Source organism: Helicoverpa zea, chromosome 29 (assembly GCF_022581195.2).
Source record: "Helicoverpa zea isolate HzStark_Cry1AcR chromosome 29, ilHelZeax1.1, whole genome shotgun sequence".
NCBI lineage: Eukaryota > Metazoa > Arthropoda > Insecta > Lepidoptera > Noctuidae > Helicoverpa > Helicoverpa zea.
The window spans coordinates 5,587,024-5,606,242 of record NC_061480.1 but is presented as its reverse complement, the minus strand read 5'-3'; the positions used below and the strand labels follow the sequence as shown (position 1 = coordinate 5,606,242).

The 19,219-nt window shown below is 38.0% G+C and overlaps 2 protein-coding genes across 8 annotated transcripts in view; one reads left to right on the top strand and one right to left on the bottom strand.

Annotated features, from left to right (window-relative positions):
* Nucleotides 1–99: 99 nt before the first annotated feature.
* LOC124643948 (serine/arginine repetitive matrix protein 1) lies at nt 100–14,512 on the bottom strand. Of its 7 annotated transcripts, none has more exons than XM_047183066.1 (14): nt 14,378–14,504; nt 13,989–14,104; nt 12,214–12,314; nt 10,530–10,650; nt 9,227–9,319; nt 8,269–8,397; nt 7,681–7,825; nt 7,058–7,167; nt 6,443–6,563; nt 5,623–5,861; nt 4,952–5,110; nt 4,340–4,467; nt 3,900–4,009; nt 100–3,501 (listed from the first exon to the last, which is right to left on the bottom strand). In XM_047183066.1, the coding sequence occupies exons 3-14, from the start codon at nt 12,311–12,313 to the stop codon at nt 3,454–3,456; spliced, it is 1,503 nt and encodes a 500-aa protein (XP_047039022.1). In that variant the 5' UTR covers nt 12,314; nt 13,989–14,104; nt 14,378–14,504; the 3' UTR covers nt 100–3,453. The 7 variants fall into 7 exon arrangements, with proteins under 7 accessions (XP_047039022.1, XP_047039025.1, XP_047039024.1 ...); XM_047183069.1 differs by having other exon boundaries at nt 6,458–6,563; XM_047183068.1 differs by having other exon boundaries at nt 7,681–7,822.
* A 489-nt stretch (nt 14,513–15,001) lies between these two features.
* Nucleotides 15,002–19,219, top strand: part of LOC124643953 (protein phosphatase 1 regulatory subunit 3C) — a 64,384-nt gene continuing 60,166 nt past the window's right edge. Inside the window, exons 1-2 of the mRNA XM_047183080.1 lie at nt 15,002–15,293; nt 17,668–17,715. The gene's annotated coding sequence lies outside the window, so the exon portion shown is untranslated. The remainder of the gene's footprint in view (nt 15,294–17,667; nt 17,716–19,219) is intronic.

Below are 19,219 nucleotides of genomic sequence, written 5' to 3'. Positions count from 1 at the left end.
TTATTTTAATGATTTTTGATTACTGTCATCATGCCTATTACTTATACAAAAGAATCACATAATTTTAGAGTAAAAAAAACGTATTTAAAATACATACAGTTAGGTAAATATGTCTATTTACAATTTATTAAGCGAAATTACTGAACAGTAATTAATTTTATAACTTATAAAGTGGCTCCGAAACTAATATTAGTTTTGAAGTCAGTTAAACATGATTTTAATATAATTATCTACATACTAGGGGCGAGTTAACCCATTTAACTATAACGATCACCAAACCATAACCAGCCGTATACTTATCGCCCATTGTATCGGCGATTTGACAACTGAAAATGGTTCAGTTGCCTAACTTTTCCCAACTATGTTGGGGTTGGCTTCCATTCTAACCGCATGCTGCTGAGTACCAGTGTTTTACAAGGAGCGATTGCTTATCTGACCTCCTCAACCCAGTTACTCAGGCAACCCAATACCCCTAGTAAAAACTGGTTGTCAGATTACTGGCTTTTGACTACCCGTAACAACTGCCAAAGATGTATAATGACATCCGAGACCTACAGTTTACCGTTTATACTTAGAAAGTACATACAAACTTAGAAACGTTGCATTGGTACTTGCCTGACCTGGAATCCACTCATACTTGAGAGGTTGGTTCTTTACCCACTAGGCCACCACGACTTTTACGTTATAGTTAAATGGTGTAACTCGCTGTAAAAGTTAGTCATTTGATCGCTATTCTTTAAGGTTTAATTCATGTTCATTCAACAATATTAAGTTCATTTTTTATATAGTTTCGAGATGATTTACTGAGGTCTTTTTGTCTGATAAGAGTCAGAACTCATAAAATACCAATTTTGGTAACAGACAGACAGAAAAAACATTTTAAAGATAACAATATTAAAATCTCTATATTACTATATTTTTTTTATAAATTATTTTACATATACTTGTATTTTTTTCGATTATATTTCATGATTATTAGAGTTTACAACTAGCTTTTTTTTAATTTCTAAGATTTTTCCAATCCTTTAGAAGTCTTCAAAAGAGCAAAGTTTGTTTAGTTCACTCTTATCTAAACCTCATACAATTTCTCTTCATATAAGTTTGCCGCTCCGAAGTTAGCTAGAAGTGACTTCACTGTAGTCAAAATTGCTGTGCACAGCATTTCACAGAGGCAATCTTATTTGACAAGACTTTTATTCCATAATTTGAATTTCTGAACAAATCAATCTTGCATTATGTTATTTTCTATACACACATTAGATGTTTTATGGAAAAAGTTTTAACATTACAACTCGCAGATTCTAATAAACAGACTATATTTAGACTGTTCTCAAGATCAGCCAGTTGCGCAGGACATATTATAGTGCACAAGCATTTGTGCAGACACAGGTGCACTCACTATTTCTTCACTCTCATAGCCCGATGGGACGACAATCCGATACCACCGGAGAGATCAGATGCAGTCTAAATATACAATGTTTTAATCAATATTGTACAACTTTACACTACAGATTAACTTACTAAAAGTTCGCGATTATCGTCCATATGTCAATATCAAACTCTTTAGTAAGCAAATCCACAGATTTTTAACATTACAGCTCTCATAAAATAACTATACCTGTGTGAAGTCAGCTCTTTAACTCGTTGCAGAAGAATTTTGTTTGTAATATTGACTTGCACAGCCACTAGTTACCAACTTCACAGCGGTAAAGTTAATTTACAAGAGTTGTATATACAGAAAGAATTGTCCATTTATTTATATGTAAAGATCACCATACTAATACCATTTACTTTAGCATCAAAAGTATTGATGCTACACAAACCTTCAATTTTATAGAAAAATCGTTCATTCACTTGTATTTCTCACTCTGTATAGTCATTAAGAAAACATGATTTTTATTTAATTGTCTATAAATTGATACCTTATTGGTAATTTTGTTCACAAAACTTTCAGACACACGATACAATCCAACTTTACAATATATTTTTATCCTTTCCAATTTGTTGGGAGTCCTAATAAACAGTTTTGAATTCACAATCACCTTTTTTGAAAGATTTTTATATCACTGTTCACACATTTTTGAAAACAGTTCATGATTTCACAGTACAACATTTAGTAGCGTTCAAAATTAGTTCACGCCTCACAAGGCAGGCAGGATATATTATAAAGGTTCTTCACACACTACAAATGGTAGTCTTTATCTACCACAAAAATACACTGAAATTCACAAACTAGTGAGTCTATTCACTTCAAGAGAGTAGTGTCAATTTCTCACTCAACATTTTGTGTAAAATTGTCATATTATAAAGTCAGCTGAATACAGTTTTTAACACTGTTATAGCCAAAAACCCACTTATTTTGACAGTGGTATAGTTTATACACAGTTTTTTTAATCACTGTTACAGCATTATCAAGTATTCACACAATGCATAAGTTTCTCTCTGACTGATTTCTCAATCAACACACTAAGATCGCTCAAGTGCACTTAAATGTTTTTTTCACAAGTTCTAAGGATTTTAACAACCGTGAGAACTCAATTTTCAGACAATTTTAAGACAGTTTTTAAGCACAATACAACAGTTTTATATCAGTTTTGATTGTAAAACCACAGTGTTCCTCACACTTAACAATTTTGTATGTGGCACAGTCAAACACAGTAGAAGTTTGTAAACAATTTATATAGTACTTTCACACTATAGTGTCTGTCTGTCTGTAATATTAGTATATTAAACTATTTTTAACACACATCACTATAAAAATAGTTTTCTTTTGAGGTCAGCATATTGCAGTTTTTTTATCTGATGCACTTTCCACTGTAGTGTTTGTGTGTTTAATATAGTTGAGAAGAAGAATTTGAAAATTTTATTAAAAAATTCTATCACTGTAAAAAAGCTACACTAGCCAGAGTAACATACTATACTAGACTATATTTTATCCGGGTTATGAGGAGTTCTTCTGGGAAACAGATATTATATGTATAAACATCTTTTGTATGTTGTCACTGTCAAACGTGCTACACCAACCCTAAATAAAATTGGAATAAAGACAGGAGGATGATATATGCTGTCACTGTTTTTCAACACTACATCACATAATCATCTTCCGAGCTTTTTCCCAACTATGTTAGGGTCGGCTACCAGTCTAACCGCACGCTGAGTAGCAGTATTTCACTCAGTTTTCAGTGTTCAACACTTCATCACATACAAACACTAATTTGTTCACTATTACTAACACTAGTTCTCCAAGTTATTTGTGATCGATGTATTTTTCTTCTTTACTTCTAGTTGTCACTATGTTAACACTATTACTAGGTTTCAAAGTCAAGCACATGTGTCCCCGAGCACGTGAGGAGTGCCGGGGAGGGTGGCGGAGCCCCGGCGCTGCGCTCAGACGTCGGAGCGGGCCCCCGCCGCCAGGTCCACGGACAGGACGGCGGCGGGGGCGGCGCGCCCTCAGCTGCGTCTGTGGCGCCCGCCGCGGCGGCGACGCTCGCGACGTACCTGTGGGTATTGGGTTGTTTATTTTGATGCTTGTTTAAAGTCTTGTGAATATAAGTGAATACTTATGTATACAGTAAATATTAATGTGTTTACAGTGGACTCTATAGTCCAGATATGTTTGGCCAGTTACATCCAAACTATATTAGTGAAAATAACAACCATTTCAAGATGATGATGATTAAAAAGATTTGAATTAGCCTAGCTACGCTGGCTTAGCCAGAGGCACAAGTACAAAGGGTCCACTGTATTTGAATTCCATAATGTTACAACTTTTAAAACTAGGGACCTTAAACACATTGTAAAGGCTACTTTTTATCCAGATGTGGCAGGTATAAAAGTAGCTACCTTCCTCGGGATGCAGTTATCAGCTAGTATACAATATAAACAGTTGTACATACCGTGCCCACCTCGCCCTCGGCCCAGCGCTCGTAAGCTCGCTCGTGTTTGAGCCACTCCTGATACTTGTACCACCATTCCTCCCACTTCACGTAGTCGCCCAGAGTCAGACCTGTGGACAATACAATAGAATTTATTTATTTGCTTAAAACATATTACAAAAAGATGGTACAGAAATCGAGAGTTTACATCTTTTCCTGAACTGAATTCATATTAAAATATATACAGAAGCCAGACAGTCTGACAACCAGTCTTGCCCAAGTAACTGTATAGAAGAGATCAGATAGGCAATCACTTCCATTTGGCACACTGGTACTCAGCTGCATTTCTTTAGACTGGAAGCCAACCCCAAAATATCTTGGAAAGAATGAAATAAATCTCCATCCATGTCTAATTTCACAACCTCCTTTTTCGGTCCTACGTGAGTTAAATAAAGACTTACCTCTAAGATACCCTCGTTTCTTATAGTAGTCATATCTGACGCGCACATCGTCCCAAGATGGTAGACCGGCCGGGGCTGCTAGGAGCAGTTCCTCAGGGTAACTGCCTGCGGCTGCACCTTCGAGTGCCCTGCGGAAGAAAGTAGACTGTTAAGATATGTTGTAAATTTGATATATATGGTAGGAATTAATAAGAGTATTTTGCAGAGAGGAATTCAAGCCTTAGTTTGACAGAATAAGATTTTATAGTACATATTTTCTATAGCAATATGTTATTATTTATCGCATTGGGGTAAACTTAGTGGTAAATGTAATAAACAAATTAAATAAAAATTACAGCCTGACAAAGTAAGTCAGCCTTTAATTTTACCGCAGAGAGATAATAAGCAGAACCGATATTTAGATGATCTTTGATGTATGATTACTCTAATCACAAAATCTCTAAAACTGTAGCCCCAACAAGCGTGAAATTTGGCAGGCAGTTCTTACAGGTCGTAGATATAAGATTCCTAGCAAAAACACATAAGAAGTTGTGAAGGGTTGCCCACCCTTCGTTTTGGGGGCTGTCTTTTGTAAATTCCTGACGTTCAAAAAAAATTTTATTTAGATCTTACGGGTAAGTGCTAGGGACGTGTTCCTGCGGGGCGGCGTCGTCTCGCTCGATGCGCACGTGCAGCGTGCTCTCGCGCCGCGTGATGCGCATGTTCTCGAGGCGGGCGGACCGGTCTGCTGACCATTGCGCCATCTTTCCGAAACGCTCTGAGAGGGTTAACCTGAGGGGAAAAAGGCGATGTTAGTCTAATAAAAATATTTTCCTAAAAATATTCCGAAGCTACTGAAGCAATAGAAATATTTTTATCACTGTTATAAAGCACACTATTCGGGAATAACGTATAAGCTATATTTTATCCGAGTACGTACGGGAATAAATAACAATGGGTCGTGGCTAAAACTTCATGAAAAAAGCTGGTAATTAATAAAAAGATCGTGAAGAATTTTTCAGAGGAAATAAATCGGGTTTACTATGTCCGAGGTTTACAGCTACATGTTTACGTTTTGTAATGTGGATTTTTATTACTCTTTCAAGTAAAAATTATGGAAAGGATCTTCAGTTACTGCAGTAAAAATCTAAAGAGGTGCGATTATGCATTATATTTTTATCTTCTCTTTAAGTTTTCTTGTATAACTAAATAAGTCAAATTCACTCATTTTTCTGTGTACCAAAAATGCAATTATTTACCAAAAATTCCACTACATTCATACTTAACATTGACACAAAGCTCACCTCTGCGGCTGCGGCTCCGAACTAGCATCCGACTCGCTATCGCTATCCGTATCGTTGAGCGCAGCAGCGATGGCGGCGGGCGACACGGCGCGCGGGTCCCGGCGCGAGGGCCGCGGCGGTGCGGGGCCCGGGGGCCCGGGTGGGGCTGCGGGGGGCCCGGGCCGCCGCTCGCCCTCGCGCTTGATGTGCGTCGTGGGCACGGGACGGACTGCCATTTGTGTGCGTTGCCATTCTAGGACCTGAAAGTGTGTGTAGAGTTAAGAGCTGTGTAGATGCATACTATTACGGTATGGCAGCTGTGCAGGCACATAAGCATACTTCTATTCGTGATTTAGTTACAGACTACCATTATTATATTTTGCGAAACCTTTGAATCATACTAAACTGTTTGAATCATACATTATAGATACATATATTTATTTTTTGCGTTCCCAAAAAGGAGAACATTATTTAGGTATGGATTAAAAGAGCGCCAAACAGGTCCAATATAAAACTGGATCCAGATGTTAAGGTAAGCACTACGTAAAAACTAAAGTTCGAACAAAGCATTTGGTTTATTTTTCAACATGAAGCACAACGAGGCATATTATCATCTTCCTTAAAACAACGATTTACTTTGAAAATGGAATATTAAAATTCATAATAGACAGTTGTTTTAAGAAATCTTTTCAGAAAGTTTATAATATTAAATAACACCAAGACTAACCACGAACACATCTTACTATAATTTAGCAAATAGAAACAATATAATTTCACAATTCCCACACAAGACCAAGTCCACATAACAAGAAGTAAACATAAACACAATGTCGATACATACATGAGGCGCACATACCTTCTCTTCCCGGGTGCGCTTGCTGGCCTCGCGAGCCTTCAGCAGCTCGCGGGTAGGTTGCACCGCGCGGGCCGGACGCGGACGCGACGGGGATGTCGTTGCCGCACTGTTGGGGGAATGGGGGGTATTTATTTTGTACAGGATTTTTTTAAGGGAAGGAAAATAATGATTGTCTATGCCCCCACAGATTTTATTGTCCTATATCATGACGAGTTCCTCCATGGCTAGTTATATTGGGTCCTGACTGTTAATTTAATTGAACATCTTTCTAGCAGTCATCATGGAATGGAATATATAGAATGTCAGTAGTCAGAAGCCAGAAATTCTGATAGTCTTACCAAGTGTTTTAAATGGCCCACGTAACTTCAAGAGGTCAGATAGGTAGTCGCTTCATTAAAAACACTGGAGAGATTAGATTTGAAGACCTCAACATAGTTGGGTAAATATTATTACTAGTCTTTGCCCAATTTTGAGGTGATCCGAACCTCATCGATCTGACGGTAATTGCCATAAAAAAACAGCTTTTTTTACTATTTCTGCAGTTAACAATCCTAATGCAAGTAAAAGTTTCGTGGCTAGAAAAAACTAGTAGTAACTCACGGCGGTGGTTTAGCGGGCTTGGCGGGCGGCGCAGTCTTCTTGTTCTTGGCCGAGCACACGGAGCACGACTCGTCCGAGCAACTGCTCACTGACGACCCGGAGCCGGAAGACTGCAATATCATTGTAAAGTTAAACCAAACCGCTAGTGTTTACAGAACTGAATAGGTATCCCTAAAGTGATAAAGAAAAATATTTTTAACTGACTCCATAAAAAGTCCTGGATTCGGATTTTTGTAACATTTATATAAAAAAAGTATAAACGTGGGTCACGTTTATACTTTTTTTTAGTGTAGTGGAAATAAACTTAGTTATTTAGCGTACTGGAAATAAGATTTATTTTTCTGTTTGAAGTACCCCAAGGACATCAAAACTACTGAATCAATTAAAAAAAAATCTTTCACTGTCGGGAAACTACATTATCCCCGGTTCCCGAGTAACAAGCTATATTTTTTGCGGGTACGGGAAGAAGTTCCATGGGACGCGGTTTTAAAACATTGTTATTTTACACAATGGAAAATGGGACCTAAAAATACTGATACAGTACGACCAAAATTGCCTAAAAACTGCAAACTTGTCTCTCACCAAGACATATTTAAAAGTCAGTATAGTCAGATGATATTTACCTTCCTAGGATCTGGCGGCGAGGGCGGCCTGGCTGGGCGAGCTGGTGGTGGGCGGGCGGGCGCGGCGGCGGGGCGGGCGGCGGGGCGACGCGCTGCCTGAGGCCGGGGGGAGCGGCGCCGAGGACTGCGGGCTGGGCTGCGTCTGCTATAGAAGAAGATGTTAGTTGTTATATTGATGATGGCAGATAGAAGAGTGTGGAAGGAGATTACATGCTGCACTGACCCCAAAGAAATCCTGCCCTTAAGGCAGGAGGATGATGATATTAGTTTTATATTCTCATAGATTTTTTGAATTTTTTTCTGCCTTTATGTGTTCAGCACTGGACGACAATATGCTGTTATGAAGAAAATTAAAATGCTTTGAATAAGTATGTCGGTTTTGATTCCAGATGAGGCAAGTAACTTTTCTAAGTATCTTTATAGGAACTTTCTAAGTATTTCTTGGACACCAGACCTTTGTGTGTTTTTGTGGTTGGTACAACGTATCTTCTACCAAAAATTCGTACATGTTGTCATTTCACAAGTACCACTCTTAGTAGCCACATCGTCTTTTACACAATTGTTTGGATTTCAGCTCTACACACTCACCTGATAGGGCTTCGCCTCGGGCTGCGGCGAGCGGAGCGCGAGCGCGACTTGCGCGGCGAGCGGCGCCCTACCGGCGAGCGGGACCGACGGACCACGGGCGACCGGGACCGACGGCTCGGCAGAGGAGTTCTATGGAACAAAGTATTATGACATTACCAAAAATAAGATAAAAAAACTAGCTTTTCGCCTACAGTTTTGGGAATTATTTATGCCAGGGCCCCCAGACCTTACTTATTTTCTGATGGACAGACCATAATAAGTTAGTATTAGTATGTATAGTGAACGTACACATACCCGGGGCCCGATTCTCCTAAGTTAATAATGTCAAAATTGAATAGTAATCGAATCGCAATACGATCGTAATAGCAGTTTTAACCATATCGGGCATTCTGCTACTAATAAAAGACCAATCGTATTCGATTGACATTTGATTGGTGTGCGATTGGTATGCTATTTTGGTAATTTTGGTCTATACGGTAGTTTGCCGTGCAATCATTTTGCAATCGTAAAACATTTGCAGACAAAATGATTCATTATTGAATGACAGAAAAGAATAAAAACGTTTATTTCAAAGAAAAAATAGCGGAATGCCACATACGCTTCAATAGTAATCGAGTCGGGATTGGATCTCAGTCGAATCGAGTCGAACGTCAATCGAAGGTCGCTTAAGTAAAATTAGGAGAATCGGGCCCCTGCTAGCTAGCTTAGACCGACAGCCAATTCCCAGGTACCAGGTGCTACAGGTACGGAAAAATTGTAGTTTGTCCGTCAGAAAGTAACTAAGGTGGGGATCTTGCTCTACTATTAGAAATGATTGTTTTACGCAGAAACAATAATTTTTAGCGCAATAGCTGCGCTACTTTTGCGCAACCACTGAGCAATTACTGCGCTACTTTTGCGCAAACTGCGTAACTTTTGCGCAACGTTTAAAAGCCCTAAATTATATCAAGGGAGTCACCTGGACCGCCTAACTGCCGGGGATCTGGAGCGGCGCGGGGAAGGCGACCGCGACCCTTCTAGATACAGTTGTTTGTATCCAGTGTGACGCCATCTGTTCAAACGGTGTCTCACGTCAGTTATAGGGTAATTGACTACCTTCTTAAGAAAATAAAGTAATATAAAACATATGAAAAATAAATTGAAAGCCTGTTTTCATTTTTTTTTTTGGCTTAGGGCCGATTTTTCAATCGCCAGATAACTTGTATTTGAAGAATGTTTGACGATTTATTTATTCCTCAGATAGAAGTTAACTGACGATTGAATAATCGGTTTTTAGTTGTTATACAAACTATCATAAATAACATAAATGCTTGAGAATTGTGATAAATAACAAAATATACAAAAAAGAAAGTAACAAGCCAAAATAATGTTAAATAAGTAAAATCATGTGAAATAATTAACAATCAAAATGAAAGGTATTTATTACATTAAGACCTATTTATTACAGGATCTTACGGAAAGTAAAAACTATGTGCTATTTACAAAGACTACAGAAAAAAACATAGCCTACTTTAATTTAAAAATTAACAAAAAATTAATGTAAGTAGTCAACGACCCTACCTATTATGTTCTCAACTTTGAACATAATAGTTCACAAAATTTAAACATAGGGTCACTAATGGCTGACTATTTCGAAAGATTTGGCACCAAGTACTTACCCAAGATAGATTTGAGTGGGTTTAAATACTCAAATATTACTTAACTTCTTAAGTCTTAAGTCTCAGGGTGAAATTCCACCAAATTGCTATAGTGTGCAGCACAAAATGTTTCCTCTGGTCTACTGACCTTAGGCGTGACAAATTAAAAAAAGTAATAACACCGTCTCGTAGATAACCCTACAATAATGGACGCGTATTTTTTCTTTTCTCTTACAAACAAGTGGCAACGGTGCTACACGATTGAAGTCAAAGTCAAATCATTTACTTCATTTAGGGCCTTTACAAGCAATTATGAACGATTTTGTATTACGTCACTTACAAATTTTACGTAGACGTGACTTCACGAGCCCCCACTCTCAACCTTTCTTAAATTAAATAAATGTTTAAAGTTTTGCTAATCTAAAATGCGGATTAATCAGAACCACTATTTTTTAACCATGTCGTCATACCTCCTTTTTATCGAGAAATGCGAAACTCGAACAAATATGTGCGAAAACTTTGGTGGAATTTTTATCCTTAGGCCAACTATCGCCCGACAATGAACTATAGAGTATGCAAGGGCTTTTAAGCGCAAAGCCCTACAGAAAAGTTAAATAATCTCACCGATTGGGATCCTTCTCCTCGACCTCCAGCAGTTTCCGGTCCCAGCTGCCCGGTGAGCCCTGGCGAGCTCTCTTCATGACGTTGTCTATCTCTTTCCGGCGGCCTGCCGGGTTGGACGGATCTGTGGAGAGAATGAATATTAATATGGCGCCAGACTTTATGGCGGCTCGGGATATTGTGCGAGTCAGAAGGAACTACTTCCCTAATATATAGATAAAGGTAGCTTATATGTTATTCTGTTATATTAAGTTCTATTGCTGGCAGGATTCCTCAAAATTCATTTAGTAGTTTTAGGCATCGTTCACACCAAACGTATTGTCCGCCGCTGACTGTGAGCGCGCGTTACGCAGTTTATTGCTTTTCCATATATATTGAAATTGTCGTTCACACCGAACCGACTATACGCTGTTACGTCGTCTGTTGCAGCTGACTCTCAGTAGCCGATTATTTTACTACGCGACTATGCACGGCGGACGCGGATTGGCTACGCGGACGCAGTTGCCGAATAGCGCCGCTCCGCCGCGTACGCACCGCCGCTCCGCCGCGTCCGCACCGCCGCGCAGTGATGCCAGATTGGGGGGATTCCCCACAAATTTGGGGGTATTTTCTGCCCACGGGGGATTTTTTGGGGGGAACAATCCTTTGGGGGGATCAGCGGGGGGATTAAAAATTGGCTTGGAGGGAGTTGGAGGATTTTTCGGAAAAGTTTTATGACTGAACGCGACCAAATTACTTACTACTTCATTTGATTCCACCATAGAACCACACACAAAAATGCAGTTGGTGATAAAACTTACGGACATATAAGCAAATTGACATTAGGAATTTTGTCGTTGCCTTTTTCTAACGCTGTTGTGGAAAGAACTTTCTCGCAAGTTGCGATTGATTGAGGATGTGTTAATTTTAAAGTAACTTCAAAGATGCTCAAGAGATTTAACTCGCAGAAAATGTATGGAACTGCAGCCGACGACGCAAGTGAGGATGCCGATCCAGTAATGGAAGCGATTGCAAAATTATTATAAATTATTGTATTTAAATAAATATTTTTCTATTTATATTTTATTTTATTTTATATTTTTTAAAAAAATACACTAGTTTTATCGTATGGGAACCACGAGTGATCTCAGAGATCGTTTATAAAATACTACGAGCAACTTCAAATACTGAGCTCTTTTATGTGTAGAATAGTCGGCCGCTCAGCGTACGCATCTAGTGTGAACCTACACGAGCGTATTCTTTTGTTCACACATGTAGCGCATCGTACGCTATAGCCTATTGTCGGCTTGGTGAGTACGCGTACTGCAGATTGAGTCGACGTTCACACTGAGGCCGACTGTGAGTATACTCACAGTCAGCGGCGGACAATACGTTTGGTGTGAACAATCCCTTAGCACAAGGGAATAACGTAAATATATACATTTATACACATACTAATATGATAAAGCTAAAGAATTTGTTTGCTTGGACATCTTTATCTTGGGAAATACTGATTGGATTTTATAAAATATTCCTTGTATAAGATGGCCCATATATTTTATTGAAGAAGTAAATAGGCTACTTTGTACCTTTTACCCGGGTGAGTGAAATAATTCCCCCATGAAGGAAGCGGGTCATTTAACAGGCACAAGTAAATTAGCATGCTTTACAGAAGTAGTATGTATAATTAAGTAAATAATCCACAAACCGTTGATCCGTGAGTGTTGCGGATTCCTATCCATATGCAACCGGTTCTTGGAGGCTGCCTCCGCAGCACGGGACACGGACCCGTTGCGTCTGGAAGACATCCTGTAAACCGATCGATTGAGATAAGATATCTGACATAAACTTTTGTAGTATGTGGTACTGCTACTATGCTGAAAATGGTATATGGAGTCAGGAATTCTGTAAGGATACCGCCTTAACAAGTATCTTGTCTCTGATTGGTTGTTCCAATATTTTATCTATCTATGTTTATGTTTCAAACACCATATGTATTATTCATTTAATAGGTGTTTTGCTCACTAAACATAGGAATTTGAAGCTACTTGTATGAAACTGCGTCAAAATTATATCCCTAGTATGCAATTCAAACAGATAGAAAGAATATTGAGAATGTATGTAAATTGTATGTGATTCACAGATGTGACGAGTGTGTATCAAGAAACGAGGAATGGGTTATAGTACACCTATGTCCATAACGGTAATATTAATAACTAGCTGACCCGGCGAACTTCGTACCGCCTAATTATTGGAGGCATATTTGGTACCTAAGTCACAAACACACGACACAATACTTTTTTTTCCCCTTATTTGCTCACCGTTTAGACCTTCCCTGGACTACGACAAACATTTTAAAACCAAAATCAGCTCAATCAGCCCAGCCGTTCTCGAGTTTTAATCAGACTAACGAACAACAATTGATTTTTATTTATATAGATAGATTAGTACTCCGGTGAGCATAATATTGTAAGTACTCCAGTGAGTACAATATTGTACTCGGTCCCTGATGATATTATGTGCATTTAAACATTTAATTTTTATTACTGTTTGTACTTAAGAGTGGATGATACGGTATAGTAATTAGGTTGCAGAAACTTGTTTTATGAAGTTTATGTTATTTACTATTTGGAGTGAACTGTCAATATCTAAGATTATGTTCTGTAGATTAATTTGAAATTGTTTTGTGTTTATTGCGCATTTGCATTACTTTTGGACTAACATTAATTTTTGGGATGCTTTGGCAAAATACTATCAATCTTAAATCTTGACTAATTTGTTATTATTTATGTCACATAACTTATGGCCTGCCCCTACAAATTAGGTACATATTTACAAATTAAAAGGAGTGAACAGTCACTGGATTCGTTTTTGCAGTATATCTATCTGTTATTTCCGGTAAGACGGATAAAAGATTTAATAACACAAGACTATTTACATTTCTATGTTATTTGTATTTTGTATATAGTAGTACATTATGTTTTGAGAACGAATTTTAAGGTTGAATGACTATATAATTTATTAATTTGAGTGAGACTGTGCTAAGTGTGTCAAGTTCTTTGTCTGAATTATATTGCGTGTTAAAGGAGTTTTCTGTTGTTTTAAGATTAAATCTAACATTATATAGTCTGGAATTCCACAGTAAGAGCTTACGAGAAGCATTCTTGCGTGAAAACTAGTTCAACTTTCACATTTTCAAGCCAATTCACACCCCATTTTCTTACAGAACAAGTATTGATTTTTATGTTGCCTTTGTGTAACTTTTACTCACTGAAAACGTACGCTGACGTCATCATTGACCGTTTAAACGCGTAGATAAGTTATTAATTATGATAAATCTCATTGGAGAAGCGATTAACGACGGCCTAAAACGGTATTTTCGACCGCAACTAACTGTACGGCCTTATTCTATTTATACTCTGTTCAAGATGGCTGCACCGAATCGATTTTCCTCACCTGCATTCAAAACCATGACAAACTTACCTGAACGACTCCGTTCAAGGATCGGATGGAGCGAGGGCTCCGAACGCGCGCGGCGGGACGCGGGGGGCGAAGCCCCGGTGCCTGGCGGCGGGCAGACGCGAAGCCCGGCAGCGCCGCTGTAAAAACCGACATACTTAGAATACGAAAGCGGCGCGCGGGCGTACGAAAGCTTCGCGAGGGACGAAGCGACCGCGATCGACACAGGCCCACGCGAGGCGAACATGCAGCCTCCGGGCACACGCGGCGAGGCCTCACGGAACAGGCCAGACACGGCATAGAATCCTCCATAGTGCTGGCGGCAAAGCGACGTTCCTCGGAGACGGCAGACTGAACATCCAACATCAAATACTATATTCACCTTATATTAATCACAAAACAAAGTTACGAACCAGTATAAAACACGTAAACTTTTTCACTGAAGTTCAATGGTTTCCGAGACGGCGTAATTCGCTAGGAGTAGCCGCGACACGCCTTTCTACGTTCAGCGGCCATTTTGTTTAGCTATTCATTGACCTTTCTCTTTCTCTTCGATTTTTGCGTTTCATCCTGTGATGAAGTGAAAGGGTGCCAATATTACTGCATGAAAAAACTAGTTTGAACCCTAAAACGAATTACTTTATTTGTTTTATTTATTTTCCATTGAATTTTACATTCATTTAATATTTTTATCATTCATTTATTCAGTTTTTATCAAATAAAATCTCCGAAAATAAACAATCCCTATATGTACCAAAAGCAATAACAAAACGCAGGCTCAATGTTACCAGCAAAGTAAATTCCTACTAATATGTCAATTCTTTGAAAATTACGTAAGTTTCCATTCAAAAAAGACCGAATTTGAATATAAAAAACAATAATTTGAGTGTATACTTCAACAAAAAAAATTAAATGTTAATGAAATAGTCTGATCAAATGTTCCGCTTTCGATAGGAACTGCAAACAACTTTATTGATGCAAAATGCAACACCGACGGAATGCGTTTCACACAATTTCTACTAAAAAAAAATAGTGCAGTGACAACGTCCGTCGGGGAGGGATGTGTTACTTTGCACTTTAATTTTAAGTTTAAATTGTATCGTTAGCTATAGAACATTAGATTAAAAATAATTCATGTTCACAGTTCTTCGACATAGTAATATCTAGTTATTTAAGGTTCTAAACTCGGTTAAATGTTAGTTTTATCGAAATAAACTCGACAAATAGTTACCTGAAAGAGTAAATAAAAAGTGAAACGATAAGAACCTTTCTAGAGATAAGCTGGACCGGTTCTCGTAAGAAAAAAAGGTCTTCTCCAAGGAATTCAAGGTATGTAAGATCCCTATTTTAACTCGAATATATTAGAACTAACAAGAACGATTGAAAATAACTTTGGGACAGGCAACAGTTTAGTTAACTGTATAGTTACGTAAATGAAGGTAGTTTCACGTAGAACCTGCTTGGTTAAGTCTCATTTGAAATCGTTACTTATTTTATGTCTGTTATTTATAGAAAAAATGTTATTTGTAGAAATAATTAGTCTAGATTTATTATACTGCTGTGCTCAATTTATAACGAGAAAAAAATGGATTTTTGTGTGTTTGTTTGTAATAGATAAAATCAAAAATACAGGACCGATTAAAAACTTTTTTCACTGTTCGAAAGTCCCGAGTATTATTAGCTATTTTATCTCGGTAAAGGCAGTTGTTTCCACGGGACGCGGGCGTAACCGCGGGAAAACGGTTATTCTATTAGGTAGGTATATGGGAGTTATTAAATGACTATGTTCTATGTGACAAATATAAGATACTGAAATGTGGTATACGTGTTCATAATAAATATTAATTTATCGCGTCGAGTAATAGTTAGGTATTTAATTTTTTAAGGATTCCGTAGCCAAAGGGGAAAACGGCACCCATTTACTTTTCTGTTCGTCTGTCTATCCGTCTGTGCGTTTGTCACTAGGCTATAATCTCATAAATCATGATAGCTAGATTGTTTATAGATGATGTATTTATTTTGCCACTTTACCAACAAATCCTGAAAACTAGAATACACATGTACGAATAGTATAGTTATCGGCGCGGATAATGAGCTCGCGGCGGAAGAGTGGGGACTTTGCGCACTGTACACTTAAGGCAATAAACCAATAAATCACTTCTGCGCAGGTGAAGGTCAGGGCTCAATATCCTTGCCGATGATTATACGGGACCCCTTCGTGCGCAAGTCCGACTTGCACTGAACCAGTTTTTTTTTATAAGGTTCCAAGTAAACCGATATAAATCGTTACATAGATGCCACTTTATTTTTAAAAAATGGGTCAAATTCATTAATTTCGGGTCTTCGGCATACGATTTCATACGAAATCACTGCATCATACGAAAAGCACTGCTGGTTTTCATTTGATGTTGCCATTTTTTGAATCTCACCAAGTAAAATGGGAGTTTGAATTATGGTTGCAGGGTTTCAGATTCCTCATGAATTGCATATATTGGCTCATCTACATCTTTGACTGTCCCGTTGGTCGGGGGTCCCTGGTTCAATTTCTGGGTCGGGCAGAAATATTCATGACGCTGCATAACTTTGCAATTCTGCATTTGACGCATCATGCGTGCGCAGAAGTGTTTTCATTTTTTTTTTCTTTTCTTTTGGAATCATTAGTAGCCAATGGTCAAACAAAGCTTCACGACTGTATTAATAAATGCGTAAGGATTAAAAAATGGCTTTAAACTTTAGAATTGCAAAGTTACCTGGCCTGAACTTGTGTTTTCCTTGTTCCTATATATAGCTACTAGTAGCTAATTTTGGAATGGCAAAATTATTCGAAGAGTTAGCTGGCGATAGCCACTGACGACCGCACTTACAGTGACTGCAGGGAATCAGTCTCTCATATCTGAGGGCGACTGCACGTGCTGCCGCTTGGATCCAAAACGGTTTCACGTAAATACATACAAACCAGTAGTGAAACTGCCGATTTTGTCTGTCGGCTGTTGCAGTCGGTAGCTAGCAACCAAAATGTACCTTTATCTTTATCAATGACGTTATAGATTTTTATAAATCACCGGCCTCCGCTTTACCCTTGAAAAAAGAGGCGTGTCCTCAAAATATGCAAGCTTGCATTAACAAATTTCGTCAAGTTGACTAATTAGATGATAATGTTAATTTTTATCGTATAATGACGATGACAATTAACTCTTATCTATGTGATCTAACGATAACTGCCAGGGTTACTGATTTTATCAGCTTGTCAGGACCTCTGACTAGGATGATATCAGAGTTGCTAGTCATAGATATGTCACGGCTATAAGGAGGTGTGTACGTAGAATTAAGATTATTTAGGTATTTTATAACATACTTTTTACCGTTTTAAATAATTATAAAAATATATAACTAGTACCTAGTTACTGGGATTGGATGCGGGTTGCTGAAGATCGAGCAAAGCGGCGAAGCTTGGGAAAGGCTTTTGTCCAGCAGTGGACATCTTTCGGCCATCTTTCGGTCTTTCGGACACAACATATCTTTCGGCTATCAAAATCCTATATTTTTTGTGTGAAAGGGGAAGAAGCATCCATAATTACAAACTTTCATGCTCATAATATGAAAAAAAAACCTATGTCTGTGTTGTTCTATAATTATTAAGCAAAGTTAGTTATTGCCTTTTTATAATATTTGTGTGATTTCATGGAATCATGTTTTGTTTCAGATTATGTCATTATCTTCGAGAGACAGATAATAAAATAGTGAATACTTGGTGAGTACTAACTATTGTTTTGCATACATAACACTAAAACATTTTTTTAACAAATTCGGGATAGCGTTATAATATCTCAACTCCAGGTTGCAATCTTTCTCATGAATAAGATACAATATAAATAATATGTTCGAAAACGGTTGGATAGGGTTTCCGTCGCAAACATAAAATGTTGTGGTAAACATTGTTTTCAGAAAATCGGATGTGTTTGCACAATTTATTTAATTTAGTTTTGGTCAGTAGGTAGGTATCCATTATGAAACACCTCTGCAATATTCTTGGTTAGAAATACCACTAACATGGGCCCATGGGACAAACACAAACTTTCACATTTCTAACAGCACAGTATATGAATGTATGATTGATTGCAAAAACACAAATATATGCGCGGGAGTGCATACGCTTACAACTTTACGATCTATTATCTCAGTAGTTTATGAAGGGGCACGTTACACATAAATATGTTTTACTAGCTTCTGCCAGCGGTTTCACCCGCATCCCGTGGGAACTACTTCCCGTACCGGGATAAAAAGTAGCCTATAGCCTTCCTCGATAAATGGGCTATCTAACACTGAAAGAAATTTTCAAATCGGACCAGTAGTTCCTGAGATTAGCGCGTTCAAACAAACAAACAAACAAACTCTTCAGCTTTATAATATTAGTATAGATGACAGTTGCGACATCTGTGGTGTTGCCAGTACGCTAATTAAAATTAACCTCATTTTCGTGTGCCGGATTTGAAAACTACCAAATTGTGTCATTGCAGAACTCGTAAAATTTTGTTCCTCTGAAGTTTCACTGAAGTCAGCCATTTCACTCCTCAAGATTACACGGCGTAAAATTGTGGAATTATTTCTTTTTGCATATAATTGTTTGTTTTGAAAAGGACCTTCTCATTTTTATTGAGGACTAGCCGTTTTCTCGAGATTTTATCCGCGTCCCGCGGGAATGACTGCCCATACCGGCATAAAACATAGCCTATGCTAAACTGGAATATGGGGCTTTCGAACAGTGAAAGATTTTTTTTAATCGTTTCAGTATGTTCGGAGCCTTATGGGTTCAAATAAACAAACCAGAAAATGTTTCCTCTTCAATTATTTTCTATTGGTTTTACCAGAAATAAATATTTTCAAAAAAATATTTCAGAATAGATACCATTCGAATCTGCCAAAGACATTAAAATAAACATTTAAAATAAAACAAAGACATTAAACATAATTAACCTAGGCCCAAAGTACCCATTCTACATTAGCGCCTCTACCGGCAAATTCAGGTACCATATCTATGAAATATTCCGTTTCAAAACAAATGTGCCTTCAACACTCTGAAAGTCCCACTGTCCTCTATCTCAAGTCAACGCACTATATCATTACTATCTTAATTCAATTATTAAATGTCATTATAATAATTGAAATAATTCCCGATAAAAAGGTCGTGACATTTTCAATTCAATCTTTTTAGAGGACGATGATCTTGCTATTGTTTTATCTGTGGTTAGTATACC